The sequence below is a fragment of the Molossus molossus genome, unplaced genomic scaffold, assembly GCF_014108415.1.
Source record: "Molossus molossus isolate mMolMol1 unplaced genomic scaffold, mMolMol1.p scaffold_m16_p_3, whole genome shotgun sequence".
Taxonomy (NCBI): domain Eukaryota; kingdom Metazoa; phylum Chordata; class Mammalia; order Chiroptera; family Molossidae; genus Molossus; species Molossus molossus.
In genome coordinates this window covers 7,538,764-7,564,544 of record NW_023425366.1, presented here as the reverse complement: position 1 = coordinate 7,564,544, position 25,781 = coordinate 7,538,764, and the positions used below count along the sequence as shown (strand labels likewise).

The following is a 25,781-nucleotide window of genomic DNA, read 5'->3' as shown; positions in this document are numbered from 1 at the left end:
TTTGTCATAGGAGAAGGTGTAATAAATAGCACTTTTGGTGAGTTTGTTTAGTTTCACATTCTTCATAACATAAATCTTTTCAGATGTTCAAAAGAAATGAACATAACTGGTTTGTGAGACAGTTCAGATAAAATTTAGTCATTGCTTAAGTACTTGGTTCTTGGCCTAAAGCAATATTACCTACTTTTTTTTTTTAAAGATCTAATTCTCATAGTTCTATTGAAAAATACTTGGAGTAGAGACTAAATAGCAAATGACCAAATACACTCAATACTGCATATGTTTTTAAAAATCCTTCATTAATAGTGAATGCTTCACAAGATAAAACTCTAAGTTTATAAAACGTTTTTCTCATAAATCTAAAACAAACAGTTCAAATTTCAAAATGGTTATTTATTAATAAAGCATTTTATAAATATGTATATATTTAAATTTACAGGTTAGGTAAAATACATCCAAAGTTAAATGTCACTTCTCATAGAATTATTATACAGAAGTCATATATACAATTCTTTGGCTTTCTAGTAATTTTATACCAGTCACTTGAAACAACATCCTTAAGATTTAATAATATATTGCAGTAATTTCATTTTTCACTTTTTAGAGTTTGATAGAAGACAGTCAATATCCTGAATAATTTCAGAGGTTTTTTTTAATGCCACTGATACTCTCTTTTCATTAACTTCTTCTAGCAAGGTTTCTGAATATTCTGGTTTATAATCAGAAGACTGTTCCTTTTTCTTGTTAGAAAACGGGTTTAGGATACCACTCTTCTCCAGTAACACTAAGTTGCTTAGTTAAGGGGATTTTGCCCACATTTTTCATTATATAAGTATTTTTAACTTCAGAATGCCTGACCATATTAAAATATGATTTCTTCATTGGGAAGAAGATCTCTTGGATACATGATAGAGTTGGCACTTCAGAACCTATCAAGTTTATCCCTTACAGATGAAGAAACTAGAGTATAAGAGGGGGAAAGGAAAGAGTGTATGTATTTGTGTGTTTGGATGGAGTTTCGGTGATAGGAAATAAAAATTTCATTAAACCTTTAGCTAGATTTATGAAGAAAAAAAGGACTCAAATAAAATCAGAATTGAAAGGGGAAATTACAACTGATACTACACAAGACAAAGACTCATAAGAGACTACTATGAACAATTATATACCAACAAATTGTACAATCTAGAAGAAAAGGATAAATTCAAAAAACATACAATCTACCAAGACTGAATCATGAACAGAAAGTCTGAACAGACCAAATACTAGTAAGGAAAAGGAGACTGAATCAGTAATCAAAACCTCCTGACAAACACGACCCCAAGACCAGATAGTTTCACTAGTGAATTCTACCAAACATTTAAGAAGAATTATTACCAATCCCCTTCTCAAACTCTTTCAAAAAATACAAGAGGAGGAAACACTTTCAAACTCATTGTGTAAGGCCAACATTACCCTGACAACCACAACCAGACAAAGACAGTACAAGAAAATTACAAGTCAGTATCACTGATGAACATGCAAAAATCTTCAAAATCATGTACCTTCTCCAGACAAGATACTTCTCGAATATCTTAAATATTCATTGAAGCTCTGCAATATATGTGTGGATTAATATGAACTACAGATCATGAATTAAGCCTAAAATGGAAAGGGAGTAATTATGCAGGATAATACATTATGTTTAAAGGATACAGTTAAACTTCTGTATCTTTTCAAGTTCAGAAGCCACACACCTATAGGGAAAAGAAAAGTAAGTTCAAGCTAGTGTCTGGTTCTTTTTTATGCACAATATTTCAAATAAGCATACTTGATTTTTTTCATAAAGGTTAGAATTTTAGAAAAACATGAGTTAAGAATTCTCTTTATTTTGGCTTTACTTATCAACAAATCAACTCAACTCAACTGATATTTATTGAGTGCTTTTAATGAGTAAGCCAAGTGAATAAAAGTACCCCACCTCAAGGACATTTTAATCAACTATTGATATTTGAAGGTAATGGCCTTCTTGCTATAACTTCTTAGTACTAAACTGGCATACCCTCTATTTTCTTCAAAGTATACTCAAACCTACTGAAGCCCTGCCAGTGTGGCTCAGTGGTTGAGCATCAACTCATGCACCAAGAGGTCACCAGTTCGATTCCCAGTCAGAGCACATGCCCAGGCTGTGGGCCAAATCCCCAGTGGGGAGCATGCAGGAGGCGGCCAGTCAATGTTCCCTCTCATCAATGTTTCTATCTCTCTCCCTTCCTCTTTCTCTAAAATCAATAAAGGAAAAATAATAATAATAAAAAAACTACCAAAATCCCATCACTTTTGTAAAAGAAATGATATCTCTTCCTTGAATTCCTATAGATTATTTTAATTAACCATATACTTTTTTGTAATGTCTTGAACTATTAGTTTCTGATCTTCTTACCTATGTTGTCTCTTTCAGAAGTATGGACTTTTTGTTATTCTTCTGTACTTTGCACATATAATAAGGTTTCATTTATATGGAACTTTTAAGGTATGGATGGTTTTGGAAGGCCAATTTTTACACAGTTAAACTATGTCACAAAGCATTTTCTATTACATTCCTTCTGGAAGAGACTACCTACTCATTTCATTGTTTGCTTAAACACAATATACTAAACATTCTCTTCTTGACTTGGAGGGTTAATATTATGAACATTAGCTCTTACCATGTTCCACAGAAACAGATTATGGGGAAGAGGGCTGTATACAACTCCAGCAGAAACTCTTACTTGTGTGTTCTTTCTCTTTTTCCTCATCAAGCTACAATAAAACATGAGCAGTGGCATACAACGAGAAAACAGTATAACTCAACTAGCTCTCTGCAAAATTAATGAGGACATTAATGTCTAAAACATCTCTTTAGTCAAGTCACTAGAAAAGTCTTCTTCACAGTTCATAATAGAATATGTGACTTGTCTACTTTACTGGCTTTACTACAATGGACCACTCGCACCTCTTTGTCAGCTTACCATTTAAGCATCTGTAATAATGACTTGGATATGACTTTAAAGCCTGCTGATTCTTCATCATTACAAAACATTTTTATTTTTTTAACACACGACACATTTTTTCTGGCCATGAACAATGAAACAAACTACCTTTAAAGGTGTTGCTCAGATGACAAATCAACTTCTTATAAAATAGCTTCTGTATTGACTAACATTCCTATTAAAAAGGTGAATCAGTAACCTAATATTAGGTAAGTTGGGGGAAAAAAAACTGAAATGTAATTTTGGTAGCTACTTATTATACAATCTCTTCTCTTTCTTCAGCCTAATCTCTTTGACAAGAAAGCAATTTATAGTTGGAGATGTCTTGGGCTTTGCAAAGGAAATGGCAGTGTCTATATCTCCCTGCTCCTCCTCAATTCCTTTGTCCCTCTGTGGTTCCTCATCACTTCTACCCATAGCCACTATCACCAATCTGTACTTCTCTAATGCCTCACTTTTAAAAACATTTTTTTTCTTTATTAATTTTAGAGAGAGAGGAAAGGAGAGGGAGAGAGAGAGAGAAACATCGATGAGAGAGCATCAATTGGCCACCTCCTGCATGCCCCCAACTGGGGATTGGGCCCACAACCTGGGCATGTGCCCTGACCAGGAATCAAACCAGCGACCTCTTGGTGCACGCTCAACCACTGAGCCACACTGGCCAGGCTAGTCCCTCACTTTTTTGTACATCTTGACAGTTATCTTCTAAGCTTTCATATAAAAAGGCTAGCATTTTACAAACTGCGCCAGCTGAGCAATGATGAAGTGACCGATTTTATAGCTGTATACAATTTCCCTTTCTTCCCAACTATGTTCCCAAGTATAGTTTTTTTACTGGCTACTAAGACGACTTTTCTATCCCTAAACAGTCTGTAGTTGAAGAATGAGGGATATGGAAAGCTGAATCTTTATGATACTGGAGACAGATATCTACTGTTTTGACTTATGCCTCCTTCTCTAAATAACTTTGGAAAATGTAGTAAGAATCAGGCTTAATGTGTATATATTTTTTCACCATGCTATGCCATGCTACCTTACAACTTCCTAAATTGTTACATTAAAACTTCCTAAATTGTTCCTGGTATCCTTCTTTTCCAGTATATTCAGATTATACTCTCAGTGTTACTAACCTTTCTGATGACCTTTCTTCCGGTCATTTTTTCCATTTAGGAACTTGTAATTCTGTCAAGTCTGAGTTCCTTTAGGGATTATAAGATCCCTTCTAAACTCACGCTATACCTAACAGATAGCATCTGTTTCATAAAACTATCTTCTCAACTATCTCCACAGTCCAAAATATCCACTTTTACCTCTGTCCTTGCTTCCTCCTTAAAATGTCTTATTTTCCCTAAATATTTCTTTGAGCCCAGTGCACACACAGGAGGGACTATAATACTTGCTTTATTTGATGATTTGTCAATTTGGGGAAGGGCATTAATTAGATGGAAATTGTTTTTAAAAATCTTTTTTTTCTGAAAGCTTATTATGCAGTCAACATTTTGTTTCCTTAATATTACTAAAAAAATTTTTTAAACCTCCTTTAAATTTGCCATAAAGCTTTCAAGATGAATTTCTCATACTGAAAGTGTCACTCTTTTTTTTTAAGATAGAGTGGAAGGGACGGAGGAAGAGAGGGGGAGACAGAGACATTGACCAGCTGCCTCCTGCACAGCCTCACCCTAGGGATAGAAACTACAACCCTGGCCGGGGATAGAAACTGCAACTGCAACCCAGGTATGTGCCCTTGACTGGGAGTTGAACCCATGATCATTTGGTCTGCAGGACAACACTTTTAACTGCTGAGTCAAACCAGTCAAGGCTGAAAGAGTCACCCATTTTGACATATTTTAAATGCAGTTTTCTGACCTTTAGATGAAATATAATATGAACTGCAATAAATTAGATACCTGATTAAAGATAACTTATTTTTAATCTTAAGCTATCAAAAACATAGAGTTAAATATATTTAACTAAGAAAAGGTTTTCTTCCCTGGCTGGGCTACTCAGTAGGTTAGTGTCGTCCCAATACACCAAGATTACAGGTTAGATCCTCAGTCAGGGCACATATGAATGAATGCATAAGTAAGTGGGACAACAAAGGGATGTTTTATTCTCTCTCACTCTCTCAAATCAAATCAATAAATTAAAAACAAAAAGTTTACCATTTGACATTTTAATTTTTGAGTGTTAGTTGGTTCTTCTACACAGACTAAATTTAAAAGAAATATAAATACCAATTTTCTTCAAGAACAGAAGATGAAGGATGTGTGGGCATCTCTTTCTGTCTAGTCTGGGTCAGTCTTTTGCACCATGATATTACTGTGGACACATACCTAGATTGAATACATTAAGAGAAATATTTGAAAAATGAACTTGTATAATATTTATAAAAATTGCAAATATGAATGAAAAATCATTAAGACAATTTGGGAAAAAGGATAAAGAGAATTTTCTAAAGTAAGGCATTTACTGGGAAATTCTCTGAATCTTCTTCATTGGAAATAGAAAAGGCAAGTTTTTTTCATTATTCATCAAGAATAAAATTATTTACCCATATTCACGAGTAATAAAGATGAGATTAAAGTCAGAACAAAGGGGATACTTGGATTGCATTCAAAGTTCAAATTCAAAGTCTAAATTCTCCTTATAGTAAAAAAAAAAAAAAAAAAGATTTTCATTAAATTTTACTATGTAAATGTGTTTGCAAATAAGACTAAGTTAGCATTTGCTTTCTAAAATTTAAACTAGAAAATACCCATTAATGCATATTTCATATAGATATATACATATATTTATGTACACACACATACACGTATAATTATATATAACTCACTGAATATGCAGAACAAGTACCAAGTTTAATAAAATTATTGTTTTCTAGTGACTGGCTGAAACAAATAATAATGTTTGCTAAAGACACTGTCTTTTTGAGGCAAATTATTCAAACTAGCAATGAATGTTGGAACATTGAGACCAAAATACAACATCTTGACAGAAAAATAAATTCAAGAGATAAAAAAATGCAATCATTTTGTGAACATTCTCAAAGCAAAATAACTAAAATGTTAAGAACATCACAAGTACAATGACTATAACAAATTACATAAACCAAAAGAAAGCACATTCATGAAAAGCTGATTTCAAGAATCTCCATTTTAAGAATCATCAGTTAATTTTTTTTTCAGCTTTGTAGACAAATACAGAAATGTAGTTATTTATGGTTGCAAACCTTTTCCAATTGGTTATGGGATTAAGTGGTCAACACATCTGACAACAACCTCCCCAGCAAGCCAGTTATATCTAACACACTCATTTTGAAAAATTGTTTGAATACAAATGGAAATGATTAAAGCTGACCTGGTCTTTTTAGTTATGCTAGATGCCAATACAACTGCAAACTTTGAAACCTGTTGAAATGACTTCGTTCACATCCACATATAAAAACTAAAACAAAATATAACATGTAGATATGGCTTATATGTTTCCACTCTGTCAATTAAAAGTTTTTTACTCACATGGAAATAATTTAAAAAATGCTTTTCAGTACCTTTCATATGGTCCGGGGTGTTCAATCTGAATTAAATGATCGTGTCCATCAGGAAAAGTTAACTTACACCAACCTAAGTTGAGACCTTGCTTTACCTTAAGAAGCACAGAGGAAAGGTAAGATTTATCTTTCTAAAATTGGGGGAAGCCCTGGCCGGTTTGGCTTAGTGGTTGGAGTGTTGGCCCAAAGACCAAAGAATCTCGGGTTTTACCCCCAGTCAAGGGCGCCTATTCCAGATGTGGGTTCCATCCCCAGCTCCAGTCGGGGTTGTGCGGGAGGCAATGAATCAATGTGTTTCTCTCACACAGATGTTTCTCCCTCTCTCTCTCTCTCCCCCCCCTTCCTTCCCTCCCTCCCTCCCTCCCACCCTCCCATTCTATCTAAAAAAGTCAATGGAAAAATATCCACAGGTGAGGATTAGGATAAATAAATAAATTAAAAAACTAGAAGAAAACAAAACAAAACCCTCTTCAGACTTAATTTTAAAAAGATACAAATTAAAAGTTTGTGACTAATTTCCATTATATTTTACAAGAGATATGAGTATCATTTAACCACCCCTCTTATATAAATAAATACCAAAGAACAAAAGTACTAGTCCCTCTCTCTGTAATGAGTTACTTTATAAAAATGACTATTTGCCACACCTATCTGATTTTTGCTAGGAAATCCAATGAGATCAGTAAAGCCTCTTGACAGATTTTATACTTCAAAAAAAAAAAAAAAAATATGCTGATCTGGCCAGAATGGCTCAGTTCATTGAGTGTTATTCTAAGCACCAAACGGTTGCCAGTTCGATTCCAGGTCAGAGCATATACCTGGGTTGTGGGTTCGATACCCTGTCAGGGCATGTACTGAAGGCAACTGATGGGTGTTTCTCTCTCACATCAATGTTTCTCTCTCTCTCTCAGCATGTCCTCGGGTGAGGATTAAAAAAATTGAGATAGAACATCAACAACAAAAAAGTACCACAGTATTTCCACAGATTAAAAAAAAATAATACAAAATAGATTTCAATCTGAAGTATACTCACCTGTCTCTTTTCAATAAAAGAGTCAAAATTCCAATTTAGAGTTAGAGTAATGCCATCTACAAAGATAACATGTACTTTGTCATCAGAATATGCAAGAAATCTTCCCACACTGGGTATGAATGATTCTCTCAAAATCAATGGCAGTATATTATCATTTATCCCAGGTACCTAAAACAAAAATAGCAGGAAGTAGAGTTATCTATTGATAAGACTGAAATGATTCATGAACTCTGAGGCAACTTTCAGGTTCTCATGCAGCAGTTGAATATTATAGAATCCTTATGTATGTTTAATTTTCCCACAAGTGGATGCCCCAACGTCTAATACAAGCAGATCAAGTCACCATTCTGCTCTGAACTTTACATAGAACATAGACAAAAACCAGGAACTACAGCAACATTCAAGTTCATAACCAAATTAGTATAGATACAGAAATCAAAGTCTGAGAATCACTTCCTCCAAGTCAGTGAATATACTTTTACAGTATGGAAAGAGAGAATACTGTAATACCAGTGTTTACAATAACTATGTCTTTACATACAAATTCAACTAATTCCAATGGCCTTCCTACTTCATTTTAAAAAAAGAAACAAAAACTATATACAACAAAAATATAAAAGCCTTGTTTTGTAGTGTTTATTAAGTGGATATTTTTCTGAATAAATCAATATTAATGTTCAAAGAATTTCTCACATGGCTTAGATGAAAAGTAATTTGAACTTAGTAGTATAAAATAAAAAGTAAAAACAAAGATATCTCGGTTTCGAAAGATTTTTAAGATACCATTTTCCAGCAGCATATACGATAGTTATGACTCAAAGAAAGCCTCATCTTGGCACAATGCTGAAGAATCCTGTGAACATGAAAAACACAACTTAAATATTTGCAAATAATGGCATTTTCCAATTCTAGGAAACCACTCTCAATGCCATATGACACCTCAGTCACCTGGTTCATTTCCACTGAAATATGTCCAGACCTATTTCCTTCCAGAAATCCCGAAGCTCTTAGAAGGGCTATTGTTTCCCGTTGGCTAATCTTACCCACTTACCGTAATTCCCCTAATCTATAGCAATGAAATGATTCTAAATAGAATTTTCAGATGCTCCTTTTAGGCACTGTGATAGATTCACAATGCCTAAAAGGGTTAGTTAGCATAGTCTAAGAGTGGTGGGATGTCAATGTTCCAGGAAATCAAATTACAGATCTGCTCCTTCAAATCTACTTTGGAACTGGCTTAGACATAGTTTATACAAATCAATCATTCAATCCAATAATCCACTTTTATTCTTCTGAGTGCTATAGATTAATGAATTAAGAGAATTAAAAAAACACATATGAACCAAAGAACCAAACTACACTTCATCTTCTGTACACATTCAGAAATCTTTATTACTCTGAAGATAATAAAGAAGTATGAAATTTTTAAATGTATCATCAAATCCTCAACTTGATTCCAGGGAACAATAATGATGCAAAATTTGCCCTGGCTGGTTTGGCTCAGCGGTTAGTTGGCCCGCCGACCATAGAGTCCCGGGTTCGGTTCCCGCTAAGGGCACGCACCTCGGTTGCAGTTTGTCCCCGGCCCCGGTTGGGGTCGTGTGGGTGGCAACCACTCAATGTGTCTCTCTCACATCGATGTTCTCTCTCTCTCTCTCTCTCGCTCTATCTGAGGATAAATGCAAAAATGTCCTCAGGTGAGAATAAAAAAAAATAATAATGATGCAAAATTTACCCAAGGAAATCACCTATTTCCTACCAGCACTTGCTTGCTACATATAACTGTTTCTCCACATTTCACTTTACATTTCTTTTTTTTAAATCCTTACCTGAGGACATTTTTCCATTTTTTGTTCAGATAGAGCGAGAGCGAGAGCGAGAGCGAGAGAGAGAGAGAGAGAGAAACAGAAACATCGACGTGAAAGGGACACATCGAGTGGCTGCCACCTACACGACCAATCAGGGCTGGGGACAAATGGCAACCCAGGTACATACCCTTAGTGGGAACCGAACTGGGGTCTCTCTGGACCGCAGGCCGACGCTCTAACCACTGAGCCAAACTGACCAGGGCTCACTTTACATTTCAAAGACAAAAGTACACTTTTAATGATATAGTGATTACCTTATTTTATACATGATGAGACCAGAAAAGTTGATGGATTTTACAAAATACATATATTTCCATTGTACTACCAATTCTTAATCTTATCCTAACCATCAGAAAAGGTATCAAGGTTCTGACACATAACACTTGATTCAGCTGAACGTGAAGAACTTACCTGGTAGCCTGTTTAATTAGAAAACTCACAGAGAACAGACTTCCTGGTCTGTCTGGAGGGAGATTATTTACTGAGTACATTTTCTCTTCCCTCTGAAAATTTGTGTAAAATGAAAAATATCATTAATAAACATTGGCCTTTACTACTTACCAATTTTTTTTGAAATATGTATTTACATAGGGACAAAGGAAGCAGTTATTTTAACTTAGAGGCCATAAAAGGTGTATTTCTAAAGGTATTTTAAGATGCTTTTCCATTTTCCTATTTTCCCCTCTATTCAAAAGTTATACTCTCATAGCCTATAACTTACTGTCCAATTTAAATCTTGGCTATACTTAATGAGCATGGCTAGAAACGAATTTTCCTACATATTAGCAGGAAACAGCCCATAAGCTTTTCCCTTTAGACCAAAAGAAAATCAAACTAAACATAAAAAAATTATTTTAATTGAATGAATCTATCATTTTATTTTATTAATGGAATAACTATTGCTACAGTTTGTGGAAGACAATATTATTTATAGTCTTGAGTTCTTGAATTTTAAAAAAATTGTTATTCTTCTGAATTCCTCTTTCTCAGACTCTGTGATGCTTGGTTTCCCAGGCCTAGTCTCCACCCTTCTCTTCTGCTTCCTGATTTCTTCCCGGGCTGTTTCTACAGGGTTCAAAGCTATGTTCGTAACGATTCTAACAGCAACAGCTAACACTTATTGAATAGTATGTGCTAGATTGAGGAAACAGGCTTGTGGGCTGAAAAGTACAGCCCATACTTTATCATCAGAATTTAGTATATAGCCCTGGCCAGTTTGCTCAACGGTTAGAGCGCTGGCCCCTGGACCATTGAGTTGTGGGTTCGATTCCGGTCAAGGGCACGTACCTTGGTTGTGGTTCATCCTGGCCCTGGTTGGAGTTGTGTGGGAGGCAACCAGTCGATGTGTCCCTCTAACATCGATGTTTCTCTCTCCCTCCTACTCTGTCTGAATAAAAATGGAAAAGTATCCTTGGGTGAGGATTAAAAAAAAGAATTTACTATATAGTAGATACTCAAAAAAAGTCTTTGCCCTTTTATCCTGGACTGTAGACTTGAATATCTAAATTATTACTGGGCTTCTCCCCTGACTATTACAGACATCTCAACTTCAGCAAGTCAAAAATGGAATTATCTTCATTTCAAAATTTGCATTTTCTCCTTCTCTACTTTGTATTTACCTCTGGTATGTCAATTATATGCTGTTCCATCTACTTGGTTCCCTCCCTTCGTCTGACTAAGTCCTACTTTTCCTTCAATTTCAGGAAAGCTACATGGAGGTCCCACAGAGGGTGAAACCCCCTAGTTATGTCCCCAAGCACAGTACCCTCAAGTCTTGCTTCTTGGTTTTCATTTAGTTTTTTACTTCTAGTGTGTCTTCCCCTCTAGAATGGAGCTTCGTAGGGGTTGTATTTGTTTTGCTCACCTCTGTATCCCCAGCATTTATTAGTGCAGTGCTTCTAAAACACTTATTTTTTTTTTTACAATGTAATCTCTCTGAAATCTGGAATCATCTTATAATTAAGAGTGTCTTACAATCACTATCAAGAAGATGGGTTGAGATATAATAGAATTTAAATCTTCTACGGACACATCCTGGTAAGATAACAGGCAGCCATCAACATAACAACTTCGATTTGATAAAATGTTGGTTTAATACAGTGCCTGGTACTGACACTCACTGATTTATTCAATACTTTGGCATTATTTTCAATTTCTTCCTTATCCCCAATCTCATCAGTCTGTCTCCTTAATATTTTTGTGTATGTCCACTCCTATCTTTTCACTCTCATTATCACTTCCTAGCCCTCATACCTTCTCCCCTGAACTACTCTAAATGTCTTCTAGCTGGTTCTACAGCTTGAAGTTCCTCCTTTTCCCCACCCCCATCCATCTGCCTCTGAAATGGTCTAACAGAAATCTAAAGTTACTTCTCTACTTAAATCCTTCCATGGTTCCCCAAATGCAGTAGGGTCTCTCATCCCCCCATTTATGAGCTAGCCCAATTTAGTGGTCTAGCCTCCAACATTCTACCTCTGTTCTAGCTACTAAACAACAGCATTTTCATTTCTTTCCTTTTTCGACAGAGTGGCAGGGAGGGAGAGAGAAGCATCAATGTGAGAGAGACACATCAATTGGTTGCCTCCTGCACAGCCCCGACAAGGGCTGGGGATCACACCACAACCAAGAAACGTGCCCTTGATCAGAATCCAACCCATGATTCTTTGGTCCTCGGTCCAACATTCCAACCGCTGAGCCAAACCAGCTAGGACAGCATTTTCATTTCTTTCGAAACTCCCTACTTGCCTCTAGTCAGGTGACATTTATCTAAATATTCTACACACTAGCAATCATAGTATGTTGAACAAGCCAGGGCTTACCTCTAGTGTAAGTTAGTTAGTAAATAAACATCAGTCAGTAAGAAAAGGTCACATAGTATCCAGTGCTATGAAGAAAAAAAAATGAGGTACTGTGACAGGGGGTGACATGGGTAGCTCCTTTAATCTGGGTATCAGGAAAAGCCTCCTTGAGAAGCTTACATTTAAATAGAAATTTAACAATAAGTTAGCCATGCAGACAGTTGAGCAAGTAAAGGGTTCCCCCTAGTGCAATGCTCCTCCGACCCCACCCCTCTTTTTGTATAACTTCCTTTAGAATCACAGAGCCTAGCTTAGCCATGTCTTCCTCCAGAGGGCGTTTCTGGAGTTGCCAAAACTAGGTCAGATGCCCCCTCTTATGTGGTCCCAAAACAAGTGCTTATCTCTACAGAAGCACTTACATTGTGAGCACCTGTCTGCAGGTTGACACTCTAACCACTGAGCCAAACCAGCCAGGGCTCACTGTACATGTTCTTTTTAAAAAAATTTTTTTTAATCCTCACCTGAGGACATTTTTTCCATTTTTTTTGTTCAGATAGAGTAGGAGGGAGAGAGAGAGAAACACTGATGTGAAAGGGACACATCGAGTGGCTGCCACCCGCACGACCAACCAGGGCCGGGGACAAACTGCAACCAAGGTACGTGTCCTTAGCGGGAACCGAACCCAGGTCTCTCTGGACCTCAGGCCAACGCTCTAACTGCCGAGCCAAATCGGCCAGGACTGTACATGTTCTTATGCAACTTTATTTTTTTCACTCAATGTGTCTTGGAGAGCTTTTGATATCTGTCTCTCTTCTGTACACACATTCTCCTCATTCTTTCTAACTGCCGCACAGCATTCCTGTAATCTGGTCACTGAAGCTTACCACATTTCCGTTGAACATTTAGCTTGCTCCTCTTTTTGCTACCACTAACAATGACACAATCTCCATTCTTGACCATGCTTCTTTGTATACATATGCTAATGCTTTTCTAGGATAGATTCGTAGAAGCAGAATTTCTGGCCCACTTTGTGTGGCGTTATTAAATTGGCCTCTGTGACGGCTGAACCAATTCACACTCCCCCAGTGAAAGCACCCCTCTTCCCATACTCCTGCCGGCAGTGGACAGTGTCAAACTTTTAAGGTTTTGACAAGTTGAAGAGTGAAAACTCTTATGTCCTTGTTATTTTAATTTGCATTTCCCTGATACAAGTAGTCAAGTTGAACATGTTTTCTAATATTATGGGCTATATACACTGCCTTGTCTATCATAACCACAGGAGGTTTATTACTGGTTTATAGTATAGAATATTTTCTTCCACACCTTTAACTGCCCTTTAGACTTTATCTAATTTAACAAAAGTTAAATATTTAAAATTTAATATAAGTTTGAAAATTTCAAGGTTATCAAACTTCTATGGCTTCTGTGGAGTTTTTTGGATTGTTATTAAGAGGGCTGTCCCTACCCCAAGATTGTAAACACTGTTCTTTGTTTTCTAACAATTTTAATGTTTGAGTTCTCACATTTAGCCCCTAAGCCCATCCAGGATTTATTCTGGTCAAAGGAGGCAGCAAACAATTTTATCCCGAACAGAGGGCTCAGGCAGACAGAGGAGACTGCAAGGGTACTCCACAGGGGTCTGAGAATGAAGCCTGCACAATCCCACCAGAAAGGCACACTTGTTTGGAAGTTTGTGTTTTATCCCCAAAGCTCATGCTTTTACTCCCATGATTTGTTTGCTTCCAAATAAAAATTATCATCCCTTCCTCCAACGCCTCTGAGTGAGACTGAAGCTCCAGGAAGATGTACTGTGTTCACCTTGTAGTTTTGCGAACTCCTGATACATGGCAGTCAGCAGTGCAGCTATGCACACCCACTCTGTGTGCCTTTTACTCCACTGTCTCATGTACCACACGCACATATGCGCGCGCGCACACACACACACACACACACACACTACTGTTCACTCTTTCATTTCATCTGCTTGTCTGCCTACCTAACTACTGGACTGTGAGCCTGTGAGGGCAGGAACTCTTCATCCTATAGCACACATGCCTAGCAGTGTTCAATTAATACTGATTGAATAAATATTTTCCTATAAACAGACCCCAGAAGGGAATCTGTTCCAATATATACTAAAATACTTATGAATGAAAGGTAAACAGGGAGTGAAGGGGGCAGTGGGAAGTATGGATAAAACAAGTTGGGTGAAAGCCTGTTACACTTGTCTTTCTACTTTGTGTATGTTTGAAATTTTCCATAGTTAAAAAAAATCTGCTCTATTTTTAACTCTTCTCCCTAGCATCTCTGATAATCTTATCACTTACGTATTCTAAAATAAAGAAAACAAATTTATTGTATTACATCCTGCAAAGCAAATCCATGGGATACTATGGTGATACCTATAAAAAGGTGATGTCAAATGTTGGGCTGGGAACAAGCAAATTAAGAGTTATTAACAAAATATCCACATTATTACATCTTGATCTATGTTAAATATATTATGTTATATTTCACTGTTTTCAACAACAGAAAACAATCTTGTTCAACTTTCTAGTTGTATATAAAAATTTAGGAGTTAAATGATATTTAAAATACACAAACAATACATGCTAAGGGAAAACAGAATGTGCTTTTTAATGTGCAAATATTAATTCAAGAAAGTATACTGATTCAAAGTCATGCTGATTTTAGTGTTTCCTATTGATAAATTCTATGATAGAAGAAATGTAACTTCTTTTTTTTTTTTTTTTTATAATTTTTTTTTATCCTCACCCGAGGACATTTTTGCAATTTTTGTACAGATAGAGTGGGAGGGAGAGAGAGAGAGAGAGAAACATCGACGTGAAAGGGACACATCGAGTGGCTGCCACCCACACGACCGACCAGGGCCGGGGACAAACTGCAACCGAAGTACGTGCCCTTAGCAGGAACCGAACCCGGGTCTCTCCAGACCGCAGGCCAATGCTCTAACCGCTGAGCCAAATCGGCCAGGGCTGTAACTTCTGCTTTAAACACAATTGCTTAGGCAAATGGAAGACAGAATATAGGATGAGAATACAGTAAAAATCAGGTGCTTAATAGTTACTGTGCTCATGCTAGCTGGCAGTTAAGATTATATTGCTTGTTCAGACTAAGTAGTAGCAAGAAATGTTATAAAAAAGATAGAATTTCCCATTTATTCATAATTATTTGGAAACAGCTATATATCCAAAATCTTGAGTCGAGACCTCATTATCAGCTTACCTCTTCTGATCCTTCTTGAATGGAATAATGTGTAAAATAGTTCCCAAAATAAGCTCCTTCTGATTTGAAAACAGATCCATCTCCAGGAAAAATCTCTATTGAGTTCACATTTTTATGGGTAAGTCTAAAGAAAAGAAATAATCATTTAAAAAAATATTCTAATTGAAATTAAAACATACATGAAGTCAGTTATCCGACAACAAAAAAAGGCAAACAAGTATGATTTTTTTTACCTATCTAGCAAATGGATAATTTTTCTTTTTTTTAATCCTCCCCCGAGGATATTTTTCTATTTATCTTCAGATAGCATGGGAGGGAGGCAGAGGGAGGGAAGGAGAGAGAGAGAGAAACATGTGAGATAGACTCATTGACTGGTTGCCTCCCACACGACCCTGACCAGGGCCTGGGACAAACCACAACCAAGGCATGTGCCCTTGTCCAGAATTGAGTCCGTGGGCCGGTGTTCCAACCACTGAGCCAAACTGGCCAGGGCTGTATAATTTCATACTCTGCCAGCTAAATTAACTTTTTTTTGTAAAAAAACAAATAGCACCCAAAAATCCTGCTGTATGAACTTCAGTAACTAAGCTCAGCTCCTTGTCTTGTCACCCCCACTGCTGATCAAAGGCTGGTGCAGAATGGTCACCAAAGCAATGCTTATTGCACAGGAGTTAAATGTCACAACTCTGGGACCTGAAAATCAGATTATTCTTTAATGATGAAACCAGCAGGATCAATACCTGATGGGTGAGATTAACCATGTGTAGAAGGAACCACCCCTAAGAGAAGGTGACTGACTGAACCCGGAGAATCCAGGTACAATCAAGGTACTGGGTGGGTATACAAGGAATAAAGATGTGAGTCAAGTCAGTCTTACGGAAACACATGTGAGGAATATGTAGTCAGAGCGAGGGTCCTCACGCGAGAAGGAGAGGCCGAGAACAAACAATCCACAGGACTCTTCTAGCACTGTTTACGGGTGACCCTCTGATCAGGCGACACTAGTGTTCCAGTCACTAGACAGGCAGGGTGATTCGATGGATAGTACGGCACAGCGCAGCCGCTCAGTGAATGTTTGCTGAGTGAACGCCGGCTGACATCTCCCTTAGGCTATCTAACTTTTCTGACTCCATGCTCACCAGACGACCTTCTGATGTGACAAATTCAGAGAGCTAGATCCCCCATGCTTGGAAGGGGTGTCCTAAACAGCTGACAAGAGATTCTCATTCACTAGCAGAACTAATCCCTCACTGGCTTTGGGGCTGTCACAAAAATCTTGCGAATACGGTTAATGTGAATTAGAAACAAGACCCCTGTGTGCCCTAATACAAATTAGGTGTTGAGACCTAAACCTCAGGACCAAACACAGGTGGCCCCCACAAAACTGTATCCTCTTGTAGTTTATCTGCAAGGCTAGTCCCATCCCCTGTGACATCACTAAATAGCTCCATCTCCAACACGAACAGGTCCCGTACCTATATGTAATACCCTTGCACCAAACCACTTTCACTAGTTCAGGATAGGAATATTCTTCATCAGACTGTCCCTGTGAAAGTGAATCACAAAAATTCCACCTGTGAAGAATAAAATACAAGTTATTGATTCTGGTTGCTCAACATAACTACTGTGAGAAGTCAAAAATAGTGCTATTGTAACAATTTATTTCTTGCTTAAGTCATTAGATCAAAAAAAGTGAAAATTAATATGAAAGTATATTAAATTAAATTTTCAAATGAGTCTTATTTTTCATGTATTTTCAATAACCTCATTATTGCATCTTAGCACAATTACCTAAATTAACCATCTTACTAATCTTTAAAATTTAGCATTCAGGACTCAAACAACAAATATTTACTGACGTATGTATGGTGGGTCATACACTGTGTATACACTGGGGATATAACACCCCCAAAAAAGCAAACATGGTTGCTGTGATGTTAGATAGTAAACACTGAGCGAAAGAAAGGGGAACTGCTGAATGCTACAGGACTGTGTAAGAACCGTGTCCTGTCTGGGGGCTGCGGAGTAACCACTCTCAGGAAGTAAGTCTCACACAGAGACCTAGACATGAACATGAGTTACCAGGCGTGTTCCTGGTAGAAGAGAGTGGGTGCAGTGGTGGAAGATAGTTTGAGCAAGTTTTCCAGGGTCTGCAAGGATTTCTAGTTCAGCCAGAGTGGAGGACTACAGATAAGGGACCAGAAAATACAAGCTGATTAAGACATGTTTAAGGATAATGGATTTCAGTCTAAAGTGAGTGGCAAGTTATTGAAAAACTGTTGCTTTAGAAGCATTAATCTCTTTTGATGTATACTTATAATACTGGATTTTCTTATCTTAACTAGATAATCATGACAAGTCTGAAAACCATTCCAATATTGTGTTTAAATAACAAATGTGTACGCAGAGACTACCCGGGATCAAATACTAACTCTGCAAGTACTAGCTGTGTAACTTTGCTCAGGTTATGTAACACTTCTGTGTCTCAAGTTCCTCCACAAAATGGGAGGATGAAAGGCAGGACTTATTTCATGGGTTACCATGGGGATGAAACAGGTAAACAAGTACAACGAGCCTGGCACGTGAGCGCTTGACGTTAGCCACTGCCGTCACTACTGCACAGCTTATGCCAAGGTCACATCACTAATCTATCGCCATCAGTTATTCATCTTAGTGGCGGTCAGAGGCCTTTACCTAGCCATCCAGAAGCCTCTCCATATTCACCCCTGTAGACAATGGACATAATTACAGTCAAGCAAAGACAGGGATGGACTCTGAGGCAGGTGTGAAAGAAAGAACCCATGATCATAAACTTGTCACAGCTACACTCCGGCAACCAAGGGCACAGGCTCCCCTGAGTGGCAGCAGACACTCCCAGAGCGCCATGCAGGTCGCTGGGCCATCCCTCACTGCACTTGAGTAATCTTTTCAGTAACAGGGACCCTCCCTAGACTTTACACTCCTAGAAACCAGGGACTGTGTCTTAGTCATCACTCTGGTGTCTGTGCCATGGTATCTAGTGTACAGTCAGCCTTCCATAAACATTCATTCCATGGACCCAGAGTTAAGAAACATAAACAATACATATGCTAGCAAAATGATTTATATTGGTTTTAAACAAAGTTTGGATCAACTGAATGAACTTGAATGGTATCAGATGATTTAGAAAGAAAAATTACCCATAGGAGGACTGGTTCTGACGAAAGCTTTATGACAAGGAAGTCATCCTTACCTGTGCAGGTGTGGGACAGGACAGCTGAGTGGCAGGGCCTTGGGAAGAACAGAAACCTCTTTTTCTCTTTCCTCTGAAACAGCAGGAGTTAAAACTGTATTCTGAGTGATATTGACATCAGTTCCAGATGTATTGCTGATTTTATTACGAAAACCAAGTGCTAAAGACAGGGGGTATTTCCATTCCTCTGGACAGGAGGCCAGAGACCAGTGCTGTTCCACCCACGCGTGTACAAAAGTGTGCTTGGCACCAGGCCAAGGCAGAGCCTCCGTCCCCTCAGTTCCAGTCACACAGCGCTTCTTCTCGGAGGGTTCTTTGGATTTCGCGATCTGACAGTGAAGTTCATTTTCTTTATTCTTCAGCCTCTGTCCTGGTAGGTTTCCACATGTAAGGATTTTGCTTGCTTTTTCAACTAGTTGTTTTTTTTTGGCTTGATAATTTCTTTCTGACAATACTACAGATGAGTCTGGCTTCTGGCTTACTTTACACAAGAAATGTACTGTAAATTCCGGCTGAGATTTGGGCAGACAAAGGTAGGCGTGGCCATCCAGAGATGGGATCTTCACGGTGCCGTCCCGCTCGCATCTCGTGCCATCAGCAGTATTGAGGCTGGGCCACCTCACTTCTGGGATGTCGAGGAACACACACTGAGGGGAAACAAAAAAAGAGATGGGCAGCACTTGCTGTTAACTGACCAAATTTTCCATACATTTGATACATGCACATTGTGTGAGCTCTTCAGTTTCGTGTCTTACCACCTACAGAGAACGGGAAAGGAGAGCCAGGTATCAGCCTCTCTGTGGTTTTCCACAGAATATTTGATATGTTAAGATGATCTCTTGAAGAGAGGTAAAACAAAAAAAAAAAATAAGAGAAAAAAAGAAGAAAATCATCCTGATTATATTTTGTGTTAGATATATTTTTAAATGTACAATAAATCAGAGACAGATTTTGAGTCCCTCCCAAAAGTCTATCTAAAAAAGACTATAAATGACTATAGCATTATAATGTACTATATTAAAAGTAATTATAACTTAAATGGTATGAAACTAGCATAAAAATCATTGACAGAACAACTCAGAGAATACAGAAACAGACTATATATATGTTAAAATGTTACAAGTGATAACATCAGGTTTTCAAGACAAGAGCAGAAAGGGAGAATTATTTAACAATGGTACTGGATTATTGAATAGCACTTGGGAAATATTATCTCAAAGGGTTATGACCTGGACTAAAGTACCTAGGTAGCACCTGGCACATCATACACTAAAATAAATTCCAGGTGACTTAAAGAGTAACATTTTTAAAACTGAATTACTCAAAGGTAAATGGATACTGACCAACAGCAAACAGATTTGTGACAGGCGTAACAGTGCCCAATGCATTGTTTCATATAAGATAGAAACAGCACGTGTCACATAACAGCCTCTTTTTTTGTTTGTTTTTTTTCCTTTATTGATTTTAGAGAGAGAGAGAAACATTGATGAGAGAGAACATCGATTGGCCACCTTTTGCATGCTCCCCACTGGGGATCGGGCCCACAACCTGGGTTTATTTCCTGACTGGGAATCAAATTGGCAACCTCTTGGTGCATGGGTCAACACTCAACCACTAAGTTACACTGGCCAGACAACAGTCTTTTTTTAATAATTTTTTTTTCTTTATTGATTTGAGAGAGAGAGAGAGAGAAGCATCAATGAGAGAGATCATTGATTAGCCGCCTCCTGCATGCCCCTCACTGGGGATTGGGCCCACAACCTGGGCATGTGCCCTGGCTGGGAATCAAACTGGTGACCTCCTGGTGCATGAGTCAACGTTCAACCATTGAGCCACACCAACCGGGCACATAACAGTCTTTGAATCAGTTTATCTGGCCAACAGCTAAACATTTCAACTTCCGTTTACATAAAACTTTAAATTTACAAGAACCATTGTCAAGAAATCCTCTTAAATTTACAGTGCTATGTTAGTACACTAAATTTAAAAACAGTATTCATTGACGGCAAAGCTGGGTTATAAGGATGATTGGCTCAGAAAGTTCCGTCTTCTAGAATTAGACTATCTGATAATCCTACTGTAGCATCAGCAGCAAGATATGCAATTTCAATGACTAAAATTACTCAAAAGACACAGAGGGAAAACAGCCTTGTAGACCAAGTCACAGCTTAGTTTTCCATGGCTTCTTTGTCTTGAGACGGTGTAACAGAAAATCACTCAATAGGCAAGCATCGAGACAGTAGCGGAAAGTGGTTAATAGACACAGTCTGCAGAGTCAGACAGACTAGGTTCAAATCCTGACCTTTGCCACTAAGAAAATTTCTATGGACAAATTAGGTAAACTCCCTGAGACTTAGTTCTCTCCCCTGTAAAAAGGAGCTGACATTCAGCCAACATACCTTTCCTGACTGCTTAGACACTCATTTTCACCAGCAGGTATCCAAGGCATACCAGAGCTATTAAATATTGTTAATATCACTCCCAGTTCTTAGCAAATAGTAAACCCTCTATAAATCAGTTATTATTATTATTCCTAAAAGTTCAAAATAAAATATAAGCAAACAAATAAAATTTGTATACCCATAAGTAATTACACATCTCTTTTACACATTAACAGATAACAACAGATAAGCTACTAAATATGTCCACATAATTTCTTAATTTTCACACCTCCAAAAATAAAAAAGTCACCATTCTGAAAAGCTGTGTATAATCCTTGGCTACAAAGAAAAAGACAGGGTAGTGGATTATGTAACTTCTGTGTCTCAGTCAATATACAAAACATGAAAACTCCCTAATCTGGTGAAATATAAATGCCTATTCATTCTACAGCAACGTATCTATTCCCGTGTCATGAAGAAAAAGACTAAATATTCAACTACCTATTTCTAATTACTTGTCTACAAATCTTACTCACAAAAATGAGGTTTAAGAAGTTACCTTTTTTCTTTCAGAGGGGATAATGCTTTCAGATAAAAAAGGGCAAGCGGCGAAAGAGTTTCGAAAATCTAGGGCTCGCTGTAGTTGCTCCTACAAAGAGATACAAATGCAATCTTAAAAAATGATAGGAAATCCAATGAGTATGACAGCAATCCAGCATCCTAATTACGTTCCATATTCTGGCCACCTCAACATCACTTTGGTATTAAAAAGAGTAGTGTTTGTGTCATCTTTACTTACTCGGAAAGTGCTAATAACAAAGTGTGTCCTTTGACGAATTCTTTCTGGTTGTTCTAAAGGATGTGCTGAAACAGGTAGTGCCTTTTCAAATAAAAATTCAGAGCCACAGGGAGAAACCTGCAGTCTGGAACCATCGACATACTGCACGTGCACTGAATCGTCTTCATAAAGTACCATTCGCACTTCCGCCATCATCACTGTGACTATGGACAGAATGTCCTTCCAAGGCAAAGACTGAAGGAAATAGGAAACACAGTAGCACAAACAGTTCTCTTAATATACAAAAGTTCTATCAAAATAAGCTGATGCAATTTCTAAGAACATAAGTAAAACATTGCCATTGCATTTACTTTTTTTGGAGGAAAAGTGATTATCCTGAACAGAATGTCTTGATTAACCCCCATGGCTTTACTCCAGGGTGGAAACATAACCCAGAGGAAGAAGACAGCCCACCAAGTTATAACTAACTGCCTTTATAATTTTAGTAGCTTTATTTCTCCTGAAGTTCAATATCAGATAATTATACCCTAAGTATCTCATTTCAAATAACAAGAAAATTCCACTTTTACAATAGAATACAGCAAATCATTTTTAATACATGCAAAAGATAGGCCCAAACTATTAGGCTTAAAAGAAAAGAACACTTGGATTCTTGTCCCTAGCCTGGCATTAAGGAAGTGTCTTCATGTCACTACTGGGCAAGCTGATTAATCTCCTAGGCCTTAATTCAGCCTCATCTCGCTCGTTTCAATGTCCTCTTCTCCACCTGTAAAATGACCCTGTATCTTCATCTAATCCTCTAATTTCACTTTCACTCTTACCTCCCTTAAATCCAGTCTACATACAGTGGCCAGAGGGATCTTTTATTTATTTATTTATTTATTTATTTATTTATTTATTTATTTATTTTTATCCTCACCCGAGGACATTTTTCCATTTTTTGTTCAGATAGAGTGGGAGGGAGAGAGAGGAAGAGAGAGAGAGGAAAACATCGATGTGAAGGGACACATCGAGTGGCTTCCACCCGCACGACCAACCAGGGCCAGGGACAAACTGCAACCGAGGTACATGCCCTTAGCGGGAACCGAACCCGGGTCTCTCCGGACTGCAGGCGGACGCTCTAACCGCTGAGCCAAACCGGCCAGGGCCAGAGGGATCTTTTAAAATAAAAATGAGATTTATCACTCCCTGGCTCATAACCTACCATTTGCACTTAGAATAAAATCCAAATTCCTAACTATGGCCTAAGCTAAGCCACACAATCTGTCCCCCTATACCTGTCAAAATGTCATCTCCTAACTCTCTTGTCCTTGTTCAGGACACTTTAGCTCCATTGGCCTTTTCAATGTTTTTTTCACCTAGCTATTTCCCATCCCAGAACCTCTGCACTGTTCTTCCTGCCTAGCATGTCCTTTTCCTGGATCATCACATGGCTAGCTCTTTGTCACCATTAAGATCTCAGCACAAATGTCACTTCTTCAAAGACCTGACTTGACCATTTCAATTAAAGCTGCTCCCAACTATCTCCCAGTCACTTTGTATCTATGTCTTCTTCCTTCATGGCATCTATCTCTGTCAGAACTGATTCTGTTTACGTACTCGTTTTTTGTCTTTTCCAACTAGGATATAAACTCAATCAGAACAGAGACTTTATTTGTCTTATTCACAACTGTATCCCTGGCATCTAAAACAATACTTGGCAATGAGGTATCACCACACCTGTCAGAATGGCCACCATCAACGAATCATCAAACAACAAGTGTTGGCAGGGTGTGGAGAAAAGGGGACTCTAGTACACTGCTGGTGGGAATGCAGACTGGTGCAGCCACTGTGGAAAACAATATGGTATTACCTCAAAAAATTACAAATTGAACTTCCATTTGACCCAGTGATCCCACTTCTAGGAATATACCCTAAGAAGCCTGAAACACCAATCAGAAAGAATATATGTACCCCCATGTTCGTAGCGGCACTATTTACAATAGCTAAGATCTGGAAACAGCCCAAGTGTCCATCAGTAGACGAATGGATCAAAAAGCTGTGGTACATACACACAATGGAGTACTATGCAGCTGTAAGAAAGAAAGATCTCTTATCCTTTGAGACTACATGGAGGGACCTAGAAAGTATCATCCTAAGTGAAACAAGCCAAACAGAGAAAGACAAGTATCATATGATCTCACTTATTTGTGGAATATAATGAACATAACAGTCTGAGGAGCAGGGTGGTCCCAGAGACGTGGAAGTGGGGTACAGACTGACAATCCCCAGAAGAGGGGGTGGTGGGGGAGAGATAAACCACAGAACTTATATGCATGTGTGCATGAACAATGGACATGGACAACAAAGCTGGGGACAGGGCGGGGGGTGAGGGGGGAATCAGTGGGGGGAAAAGGAGAAACATCTGTAACAAAAATTAATAAAAAAATAAAAATAAATAAATGTTAATCTCATCTAAAAAATAAATAAATAAAACAATACTTGGTGCCCTGGCCAGTTTGGCTCAGCGGTTAGAGCGCCGGCCTGTGATTTAGAGAAACCCAGGTTTGGTTCCTGCTAAGGGCATGTACCTCGGTTGCAGTTTGTCCCTGGCCCTGGTTGGGTTGTGCGGTGGCAGCCACTGGATGTGTCCCTATCACGTCGATGTTTCTCTCTCTCTCTCCCCCTCCCACTCTATCTGAACAAAAAATGGCAAAATGTCCTCAGGTGAGGATTAAAAAAAAATAAAATAAAACACTACTTGGCAAATAATAAGGGTGCAACAAATATTTACTTAATGATAAAAGAATAAGTAAATTTAAAAATTCTTGCTTTTCTTGAATCTGCAATTTGAGTTAATGGCATCTCAATGTTAGCAATATTTAACTTTTCATTCTGGTTCCCTCCACACTCTTGTAACAAGTCCTGTTGATTTTGGCTCTCTCGTGAACCTGGCTCCTCCTTTTATAATTCAGGCCATCAACTCTCCCTTTAATCAATTCCTGTAACTACCTGGGGCATTTTTTCAGCTTCTTCCCTCTCCACTCCATTTCCAGTACTGCTATCATAGGTAACTTTCCATAACCCAGACCATACCAACCACTTCACACCACTTGTTTACATACTTGTTAAGTGGCAACATATACTCATAGCCATATATATGCTGTCTTCTTGCTATTTCAGAAAACAAACAAAAAACAGGTGCAAATACAAACGTTTTTCTGATACCAATTGGGAAAAGGTCTCTATTTTTGGCCAAGTTATCTTTTTATAAACAGCTTACTGAGATATAATTGTTTATTTTTTTACTTTAATAAGAAGCGTACACAAGAAACAGTAGAATGTCTAAAGTTCCTGGCGCATCATAAATCCGCCCCAGTCCACATTTCCAGCCACAACTGTCAGTCTTACTCCTTCCTGTTTGTGTTCCCAACACGCAGCATAACGATCAAAAAGCCACAAGTCTGTTCTTGACATCGACGGGAACCTGATTTTTCGAAATGCCATATCCAGTTACAATGAAAAGTTCACCAAAGCAACCAACATTTTGAACTCACATAGCAGTTCGGGGCTGGAAAGTCGTGGAAACGAGGCCCATCAACAGCCTTTGTGCTTTAATTTGCCAAAATGCTGGAACCGCAGCCTCTGCGCCTGCCCACGACTACTTCCCGAGGAATTTTTCTTAAGTTTAACAAGCAATGTTCCTCGATAAAAGAAAACAATCACAACCGCAGGGAGAGCGTTTTGGACCACGCGTTCGTCAGAGCCGAGCCAGCAACGACCCAGGGAAGAAAATACAGGCAAACAACAGGGATTCAAACCTTCCCGCCCCCTGAGGAAACGGCTTCCATTTCCGGAAACAGAAAGACCGGAAGTCCCACCCTGGCCAC

General features: G+C 38.2%; 1 protein-coding gene across 4 annotated transcripts; it reads right to left on the bottom strand.

Moving 5' to 3' along the window:
* Window positions 1-564: 564 nt before the first annotated feature.
* Window positions 565-25,435, bottom strand: CUNH5orf34 (chromosome unknown C5orf34 homolog). Of its 4 annotated transcripts, XM_036279374.1 has the most exons (13): window positions 25,303-25,435; window positions 21,913-22,146; window positions 21,673-21,762; window positions 18,733-19,379; window positions 16,976-17,074; window positions 15,501-15,624; window positions 9,868-9,959; window positions 8,372-8,441; window positions 7,589-7,756; window positions 6,556-6,650; window positions 5,243-5,341; window positions 1,696-1,736; window positions 565-784 (listed from the first exon to the last, which is right to left on the bottom strand). In XM_036279374.1, the coding sequence occupies exons 1-13, from the start codon at window positions 25,396-25,398 to the stop codon at window positions 594-596; spliced, it is 2,046 nt and encodes a 681-aa protein (XP_036135267.1). In that variant the 5' UTR covers window positions 25,399-25,435; the 3' UTR covers window positions 565-593. The 4 variants fall into 4 exon arrangements, with proteins under 4 accessions (XP_036135267.1, XP_036135269.1, XP_036135268.1 ...); XM_036279376.1 differs by lacking the exons at window positions 565-784; window positions 1,696-1,736 and adding an exon at window positions 1,567-1,641; XM_036279375.1 differs by lacking the exons at window positions 565-784; window positions 1,696-1,736 and adding an exon at window positions 3,114-3,183.
* Window positions 25,436-25,781: the final 346 nt, after the last annotated feature.

What these genes read in the sequence shown, in the direction of transcription:
- CUNH5orf34 (XM_036279374.1), bottom strand. Translation starts at nt 25,398, where the DNA reads ATGGCATTTCGAAAAATCAGGTTCCCGTCGATGTCAAGAACAGACTTG. An exon ending in TCCCCTCTGAAAGAAAAAAG is followed by an intron (nt 19,380 to 21,672) that starts GTAACTTCTTAA and finishes GTTTCCCCTCAG; the next exon opens with TGTGTGTTCCTCGACATCCC. An exon ending in CCTGTCCCACACCTGCACAG is followed by an intron (nt 17,075 to 18,732) that starts GTAAGGATGACT and finishes TATTCTTCACAG; the next exon opens with GTGGAATTTTTGTGATTCAC.